Source organism: Gavialis gangeticus, unplaced genomic scaffold (genome assembly GCF_001723915.1).
Source record: "Gavialis gangeticus isolate Ggan-Ray unplaced genomic scaffold, GavGan_comp1, whole genome shotgun sequence".
In the NCBI taxonomy this organism is placed as follows: Eukaryota; Metazoa; Chordata; order Crocodylia; family Gavialidae; genus Gavialis; species Gavialis gangeticus.
The window spans coordinates 17,298,878-17,308,345 of NW_017729016.1; the positions used below are offsets into that span (position 1 = coordinate 17,298,878).

At 44.6% G+C, this 9,468-nt stretch overlaps 1 protein-coding gene across 2 annotated transcripts in view; it reads right to left on the reverse strand.

Moving 5' to 3' along the window:
* SNX8 (sorting nexin 8) overlaps positions 1–2,956 on the reverse strand; it is a 22,544-nt gene extending 19,588 nt beyond the window's left edge. Inside the window, exons 1-2 of one of the 2 annotated variants that reach the window (XM_019512956.1) lie at positions 2,885–2,950; positions 806–996 (exon numbers count right to left, since the gene is read on the reverse strand). In XM_019512956.1, coding sequence (XP_019368501.1) covers positions 806–946 — 141 coding nt within the window. In that variant the 5' untranslated portion in view covers positions 947–996; positions 2,885–2,950. Of the gene's footprint in view, positions 1–805; positions 997–2,884 lie in introns of both variants that reach the window. The other variant, XM_019512953.1, reaches the window with a different exon arrangement.
* Between the last annotated feature and the right edge of the window lie 6,512 nt (positions 2,957–9,468).

A 9,468-nucleotide genomic window follows, 5' to 3' on the forward strand; every position in this document is an offset into this window, starting at 1 on the left:
GTTGGGAGTGAGGGGCACTGGGTCAAAACTGGCCATCAATGGTTACAAATGGGTCCTGGTACAAAAAAAGGTTGAGAACCACTGAGCTAGAGAACCACTCAAACCTGTAGGCTGAAAAGGTGATTCTGACTAAGGACATAAGTGACAAAAACCCATTCCCACAGTATCAAACAACTGATCTGTAGTATCCTGCGTGAAGTATATCAGGAACCCAATAGACACCAGTGAGCAATCTTCTTTACACTCCCACAAAGGAGACAAAAAAATCCTTATAATTCTCCTCTTGGCCCAAAGCGGGCCTTGCAGGTCAAGACTGGGGTAACTCACTTCCTGGGCATTCATCCAGGAAATGACAGGGGAGGAGAACCTGCAGAGATGCCGATTGTGCTGCACCTATTCCTCGTCATACCTAGTCTTGTCAACTCAGTCTCTTCCGTGAGCTCTTAACATATCTGAAATACCAAGCTAATGCAGACTACTGCTCATTACAGACTTCCACTTCTAAACACCTGCACTGATACGCAGTTCAGACTTCAGGCGAGTTCAGTCATTATGGTCTAATGTACAGTTTGTCCACCTACTTAGCAAAGCCACTATCTCAGCCCCAGTTAGAGCAATGCCCAGTACAGGAAAGGTACAGTTTTGTCTCTGCAGTTGAAAATAGACTGGCACAACTGCCTGACTCACCCTTTCCTCAACTAGTCTGCCAAATTGGCTGGTCACCTGCCTTTCAACACAGGTTACAACTGCATGGTAGCTCCCTAGAAAATGTGCTCTCCCACAACCCAGGGGCCACTCACATTACCTTGCTGGAAACCTCATACTCCACATGTTTCAGAAAGAGGCCCTTCTTCTCCGGTATAAGCTCCACCTGCACAATGTCTTTACTCAACAGCTCTTGTAGGGTGTGGGAGAGCATCAGCGGGTTCCCTGGGGGTGTCTGCATGAGAAGCTGCTCCGGTTTCCTTGGCTCGCTGACTGGAGACGTTGTCAACTCTAGAAGGACAAAGATTGCAGATTTTGAAAGAAAAATATCCAGTAAAGCCTTGAAGCATTTCTGCTCCCTTTGCTACGTGCACACTACCTTAGCACAAGGCAGAAGAGCAGCCAAGACACTCCTCTGGCAAGAGGCTGTGCCCATACTACCACCTACGTGTTAACACACTCAGTACCTCCCAGGAGCGTTACCAATTATACCCAGTCAAGAAGCTAGTGCTTCTTCTGCCAACAGGCCAAATTTGCTCTGTGAATCAGCTAAGAAGCTTGTATTTCCTGTCTGTCCTGCTCCCACCACAGCACAGTCTGCCAAACTAAGTGAATCCCTAAGCTCAGCACTTTTAGATCCTGCCTAGGAGAACTTGTGAAATGGAAGGAACCGTGTTATTTTAACAGCAGTGCAGGAATTTTGTACTTTAACTTCACGTTATTAAAAAAGCATGAAGAAACCACTTCAGCTGGCTGGGTTTTATTAGCTTCTGTGAGGGAGGTGCCAGGGTGTGCAGGACTTAATTAGCCACCTTACTTTTAGCACCTTATTAGCGTGTTGCTTTTGCAGACAAAAAGAGTTCTGATTAGGGCGGCCAGGCAGACACTTTTTCACTCCCAGCAAGTCCTGGAAAAGCCTCCAACTTCCCACATTCAGACTGCACAACTTTACAGTTAAGTCAGCCTCCCCAAGCTACGCAGCCTGGGACAGAAAGGTCCTAACAAAGACACTAAGCAGCACCTTAAACAGTGAACAAAGAGTGGCTTTAAAACCAAGAGGCAGACCAGGGATGCAACCAAAAAAAAAAAAAAAAAAAGGAGAGAAAGGTGTGATGATTTCATAGACATTAGGGGCTAAACGGGACCTCAAGAGATCATCGGGTCCAGCCCCTCCACCATAGGCGGGAAGTCAGCTGGGATCAAGTGACCCCAGCCAGAAATATATCCACCTGTTTTTTGAAGGAGTCTACAGTAGGTGCTTACACCACCACTGGGGGAGTTTGTTCCAGACCCTGGACACACGCATCCTGATGATTTGGGGTTCTCCCTTACTGGGTGACATTTTGTAGTGCAAAAATGTAGCTTGATTTTACCAACTGCCTGTTGTGGGTAATTATGGACTAAACTGCTGTAAGCCCTTCACAGGTTATAGGAAAGGATTCCCTCCCTCTTTACACCCCCACACCAACGGGAGGTCAGAGGCAGTGCGGCACAATGGGTGGCATACAGAAGTAGGATCCAGGACGCTTGCGTTGTATTCTCACATCTGCTCCCAGCCCGAATGGCACTGGTCAGCATTTTATCTCTCTGCCTCAGTTGTCAGGAGACTGACCTCCTGTGTAAAGTGCCCGGAGTGCCACTGATGAAAAAGTACTACACAAGAGCTCAGTATCTTCGTTAGCCAGGCTGCAGGGTTAAACAGCTGAAAGCAGGAGAGGTCTGTCCAATCCATCACCGGTCACCTCTGGACTCTATCACCCAGTGACTTACACGGGGCTGGAGCCATAGCTCAAAAGCAGGTGACAGGGGAACACTGAGGCCTGAAAAAGGAAGCAAATTTGTGGAGGACAGGATTTTAAAAACAACTTGTTTTCTCTCTTGAAAGCCCTGTCCTTATGTCAAGGAACAGGTTGTGAAACCTTATCATGCTGCAGACCCTGATAAAAAGAGAGAAACTAGTTCATCTCCAATTGCAGACACACTTCAGACCATAGGATGAAGTTGTTCTGTGCTCCTCATAGTGGCTTTTCTACGTTTGTTGGATTTGGGGGGGGGGGGGGGGGGGGGGGGGACATTAAATACACTGTGCCCCACATGTCCACTCAGGTGAATGCAACTCAGAAATGATCATCTTGAAATGTCTACTTTTTACAGAACAACAGATCACCCCACAACCCACCTTCGTAATACAGGCAAGTTCTCGCACTTACAGCGGGTTATGTTCCTGAAAAAGGCGCTGTAAATCAAACTGATGCAAGTCAAAGCTGGTTTTCCTCATGGAAACAATGTTATAATAGGGGGTTATGTTCCTGACCAAGGGCCTGATGCCCAACTTTTTATAGAAATGACCATAAACCCCATATTTAAATCAACTACTTAATTTTATTTAATCAGAAGTTGAAGAAACACCTTCACCAGGGTCATGGAATGGGCTTCTTTGGGGAGATTTTTCCTAAAAGACTCCAATTACCTGGAATGAACTCAGAAGAAATCAATACAGCCCAACTGAGTGTCAATGTGGGCTACAGCTGGTGGGTGATATCGGTCCATCCAGCTTTAAGATGTAAAAGGTTCTCTTAGATGAGGAAAGATGGCGGTAAGGGAGAGGAAGAAGATAGTCAATACAAGACAGAGCTCGTGAGGTGCAAGAATTAAAAAAAAAATTAATTGAAAAAAGAATCCTCCTCCATGCCATCTTCGTTGAGGCAGCAGGGTTTATTAAAAATAAAAGACACGCCTCTTATTTGTATTGCTTCCTCTTGGCAACAACATTCATTGCATTTCTTGGGTACTATCAATTGAAGGCATCTCATAATAAACTAATCCAGAGAATTAATTTCATCCTCAAACCAGAGCACCCCCTTTCCTGGTCTAACACATTTGGGTTTTAAAAAGGGACTTGGTTGCCCTTCTAAGAAATGCTGCAAAAACAGCAAATTTTACACCATTTTCTCATTCAGGAGACAACGCCTTGAGAACAGCTTCAGACCTTTTCCTCCTCCTTTCCACACCTGTTGCATCCATTTCCACACCCTCAGTCTCAGTGAAGGAGCCATGCATCTCTCCCAACCATTCCTCATTTCCCTCACCCACTTCTGGCCTCAGGTCTTCATCCATGCCACCTCATTTGGGACAGCCTCCAGGTATGTTGATACCCAACTATTCAATGAATCATTCAAGCATCCCAACCATTCAGAGCTTACTCTGGATTTGTATTCTCTCATGCCTTTACCTTAACAGCTCCTTGAGGCAGGGCCTGGTTATTTAGTACAATTTTGGAGTGCTGCATATATCTGAGTCATAAATAGCTTAAAGGTTGTTCCAAATTACAGATCAGAGAAGCCTGGAGCATGGGGCATGCTTTCAGATAGCCTGTCCCAGATGCATTCCAGAGGAAAGGCCTAGAAAAGCTAAGCAGATTCTCCATCTCTTGATAAATGAAGACTGGATTTCTTTCTAGAGCACTCAAGTGAGCCAAAAGTTGTGCTTTGATATGCTGGGACAATCAAAACTAAACTAGCCAAGCAAAATACAACAAGACATGCACGGTACGCTAAATTCTTTCTGTCCGAGACAGAATTTCATAGCTCCGTGCTGCCATGCAAGCTGCGGACGTTCAGACAGGGGGGAAAAAAAGTCATAGGAAAGTCTTCCAAAAGGATTAAGAAATGGCCCACACCTTTCCTGAGTATGAGGGAACAGGATTAGTCTGTAATGACATAAGATCCCTCCTCTTCATACTCAGTCATCCCAACCGCCAAATCAGAATCAGAATTCCCTACATCATATTGTGAAGGATGCCTGGATTCACTGTGGTGCTGAGAGCCCACAGCACAGAAGGTGAATGCAAAATGAAAGCCCACGCTGAAGATCGCTGCAAAACATGTTTTGCCCATGTAAAATCATGGCATGCTGCTCCCTCCACCTGCACCGCTCTCCCTTATCCCCATTAATTATCAAGTGCCCTCTCATTCTCCAAGTCCTCTCCCTAAAAACCAATTCTTTAAGGAATGCCTTCTCATCAACAGCCCCCACACCTAGCCTTTCCTAAAATACTCTGTGGTTCAAAGTAGGACATACTCTAATGTTGTTGAACAAATAAGTGTGTATTATACTTGTGTATCACAAACAGGATGACCAGACAAGTTGAACTTGCATTGACTGTTGTCAGATACAGCTAAGAACACAACACAGAGACTTTGAAACAGCTGTCAATCTGTCCTGGAAAACAGACTTCTAGAGAATATTAACCCTGCAGAACAATCAGAAAGCTGTTAACAGGGTGGATAAAAATCAACTTTTGAAAAAAATTTAAAAAGTTGGATTTTTTTTCTATTTAAATCAGATATTTTTTATGTAATCGTAATTTTTTTGTTAAGATGCTTTTAAAAAACCTATATAAAGATAGTTTTAATTTAAGATATGTTAAATCTCAAAGATATCATCATGGAATAGGGATTATAGCTTCTAATCCTATACTATTTGAGATTATATATATATGTAGCCTTTTTAGAAAAGTTTTATAAATAGGTCACAACAGGCCATGAACTATATTAGGAGCCCAATCTCATGGGGTTCCCAGAGGCTCCTCTACAGATTAGTAAAGATTAAAGAAAACCACTCAACACAATGGGACTCAGAGCTCAGTCTAGAAGATCCCATTAAGCATCTCTGTGATGCTTAGTTTCTGTTCTCAGACTGTGGATTTGTGTCCCCAGAGATGATATCCTCGTTACCAGCAATATATGGAGATGAGAAATAACAGACCTGATCACCTACCCATCAGCCCTCTGGTCTCTCTGCAAGTTTGTGTACAGAGAGTCAAGCCCTTTCCTCTCTAAAAATGCAAAGTTTCAAGAAGTTAAATGAATAAAGGATATCAAGCAAAAAAATGCACTTTTTATAGAAAACTATTAAATTGAAGCTTATAGATTGACAGTTGGAAGGGACCTCAGTGAGCCATCTAGCCTGACCCCCTGCCCCTGGCAGGCAAGAAAAGAGTCACCAACCCTGGGGTCATATGATCCCAACCAGGTGCCTGTCCAGTCTTCAGCCAGAGGCTTCCTGATCAGTGATTTAAATGGTGATTTAAATCAAATCCACCCTCCTGCTGTTCAACGGCCCATTTTAACTCTGCTGGCAAAGACGCCAGTTCAGGAACAGGCCCAAGAATCCTGGCCAGAACTGGTAAATAGTGGTGTGAACTCATTGGTATGGGCTAAGGCAGGCAATTCAGCCTATACAGAAAGTTAGAAGCCTCCCCTTCAGTAAAAAAAAAAAAACACAATTTTTAACTCTTCTCATCATAAACCGCCTGCAGCCAGACCTTTGAAGAACACATCTGCTGTTTCAGCAGCCCACCATATAGTCAAGTTTCCAGACACCTGACAGTGAGCAGCTAGAGACACTGAATGTGGAGCACTTGAGCACAGCATGAGGGAGAGACTGTAACAACAGAAGGAACTTAGAAGCTTTGTGGAAGCTACGCTTTACCTGGAGAGGGTGGAGGAAAGAAAAGAAAAAACCCAAAAGGAAGCTAGCATACTCCTTCACAGATATTCCACTCTTGTATCAGCACTCATGCAAACCTGAGCTCTGTACAGGCAATACATTTCTACTGGGAGATTTGCCACTCTCCCAGTAGAGCTGGGAACATACAAGTGTTTATTCAATTTCTCCCACAGAAAACATGGCTCCTCCAGGCTGACCATGAAAAATCTCTTCTGTGAGAAACAGTCTCCTGCAAGAATCAACACGTACACACTGCTCACCTCTTCCATGACTAGGTGTCAAGCAGCAGCTTCTCCTGCGCCTTCCCTGGACTGGGGGACTTCAGGCTGAGGAAGGTGGAGACATTTCCCTACAGTTCAGCTTCTCCCAGTCATGGAGGAGTTGAGCTACCACTGCCCCTCAAGGCTTCCCGAGACCAGGGACACCCTGGGATGGAGAAGGCACAGGGGGAATTGCCCCACTGCGCCAGCAGCAGGGGTAATGCTCCCCACACACAAGGACACAAGAGAGGGGGGCTGTTGGCTGAACACCTGTACTGCTTCCCCTCCTAGAAAGATTTCTCAGAAATTTCCGCCACTAGGAATGAACACCTGTTCATACCCCAGGACATAACTAGTCACAGATACCACACCTCCTTTTGCAGCAATGGAAGTGCATTGATGAGGGCCTGCTTGAATTCACAAAGCACTTTCTTTCTACATCTCAACTGACCAGAACTAGACAGGAAGACTCCCAATCTGCATGCTCTGCAGGTGCCAATTCTGGAATCAAAAGATCTGCAAGTAAACATTGTGCAAGCCCAAGTCTTTCCTCAACTCTACCAGTTCTGTACACAGCCAAGAAGCCTGGCCTAGTGGTCAAAATACAGGACATAGAGAAGGAGTAGACTTTCTACTCTTCAATAAGCCCTGTCAAGTCAATGCTCTGAACTTTGTAAATTTGCTCATCTGGAAAATGGAAATAACACTCTTTTCAAAGGATTCATGTTTTAGATGACCTCAAATGAAAGGCCCCAGAGAAATATTTCTTATATTAGAGCAGCATATTTCTTACAAGAAAAAAAACATTCTTTTGGAAGCAACACAAAGCCCATCCGGAAAAAAAGCTGAAATTTCCTCATCGTTATCAGAGGTTCCAGGTCATGGAGAAGAGGTGACTCCTGCTCTGAGCACAGACGGAAGCTGGAATTGTACATCCATGCATGCAGAGAACTCAGATTTCCCTCTGGCAAAAAACAGATGTTTCACTCCCACCCCTGAGCCAGGAGTGTGGAAACAATAATAGAAGTAGCCTTCATCAGCATTTCCTTTCCCCTTCTGCCCTCCCATAAAAAAAGGCTCAAGAATGACAGATGAAGCATACCGCCTGTTTATTACGCCAATAGCCTCCCTGCCTCCTCACCCCTTTACTCCCCCTTTCATTGTCCACACCAACCATATAGAAAGCTTGGCATGTCTCCCAACCAAAATTACTATTTCTTTTTCCGCCCCCTATGTTATGTGAAACATGCCTAATCTGCAATCTCAAAAACAGAGATAGTAAGTCAAAGACTGCTGGAACTAGTAAGTCCTTCCTTCCCCCCTCCCAGGCTTCCCACACTTTTGACACCCATCATTTCTGAACTTATTTTTGTGTTGGTCTCCTATACATTCCTGTAGTCTGCTAGGGAAAGCCCCAGAAGAATCCAGTCAAATCTCGTCTGCACTATACAAGTCTGTGCTCAACATTAAAGAGCAGGCCATACATCAGTCCAGGACCAAAGTAAGCTATCCCATCCAAGGGCTTGTGAATAATGTTGTCCCCTTCCTTCTCCTTTCTCTGTGACACTCAGGCTGACACCTCCCACGGAAGGACAACCCAATCAATTCCACAACAAATAGACTACATACAGAGGTGGGCATCATCAACATCTTGCATTTTAGTTTTCTTCTGCCCCCAATCCCAGCTTTCCCGGTGAAGACTTTCCAATCTCAAACTCTGATTTGTGGTGGTTTTGCACTTTACAGGACTGCCACACCCTGCACTTTCAAACTTTTGGAAGGATGCAATAGCGTGATTCAAAATATTTGGGTGATACTGTCAGCCCTACTTAATCAATGGTACTAGTTAGCTTTTCTACACCACACTTCTGCTCCAGACCTCAAAGCAGTTGCCAAAGATCATTATCCCCCCCAAGGAAAACTAGGGCCTGAAGGCACACTATGATCTATGATGGAGCAAGAAATCCAGCTCAAGACTAGAGTCCCAACGCCAAGTCTGTCACTAAACCAAACCAATAGTTCTGCATATGATTAATTCTGGAAGTTTTTCTCCAAGTCTGGGATTATAAAGAGTTCTTACACTGTGTACACAAACTCACCAGTTATAGCCCCAATCTGCAACAGACAGTGAAATGAGATGCCACTACATATTAGCTGTTACAAAAGAAAAAATAGTAATACAAAAAACTAGAAGTCATACTGCCCCCACCAAGCAAAAGCAGATCATGATGATTGGGCCAATAACCACTGCTGAAGAGACTTCCTTTTCTGAACAGGGTTTTCAGGAAGTCATCGGCCACATCAGCCCCGCCAGAATCCCCCAGCAAAAAAACTGCATGTCAATGCTTTTGGGGGATGTATCCAAGTTATGAAACTGTCATGTTTCTGCCATCCTTTAAGCAGGAAATCCCCCTCAGAACAAAACCAACTGTCTTGCCCTGCTGCCATTCTTAAGCACAACAGTTATTGAAGAGAAAACCTTGTGGCAATACATTTAAACAATATTGGTCTTCTCCCTGCAATGAAGGCAGCACATTGGCAAAGATCCCTTTGCAGACTCAAAGCTAGGCAGGAAAAACAAAAAACCCAAATACAAAAAAAATCAACAACCCCCCCCCCCCCCCCAAAAACCCTCTTGGCTCCAATTCTTCGTGCCATTAAGAAAGTTTCTCTATCCACTCAGCGTAGCAAAGCAAACATGCAAGCAAGTGGAATTTGCACAGAATCCCCCTTCCCCCCCACCTCAGAAGCTTTGGTGTCTGCAGTTGTACAATTCACTCCACGCTGCACAAGGTCTGCACATATAGTTAAAGATTTACCACTAGAGGGGAAAAAACACATCTGGATTTAACAGCGCACTTGGCTTTTGGAACCAGACTTCATACTCATGAGCTCCACAGATGCTGTGACACAGGCACAAGCAACAACCCCCCCCCCCAAACACATTAGTGCCAGCTATTTCTTTCTGAAAGGGTGACTGCTCTCATGAGTT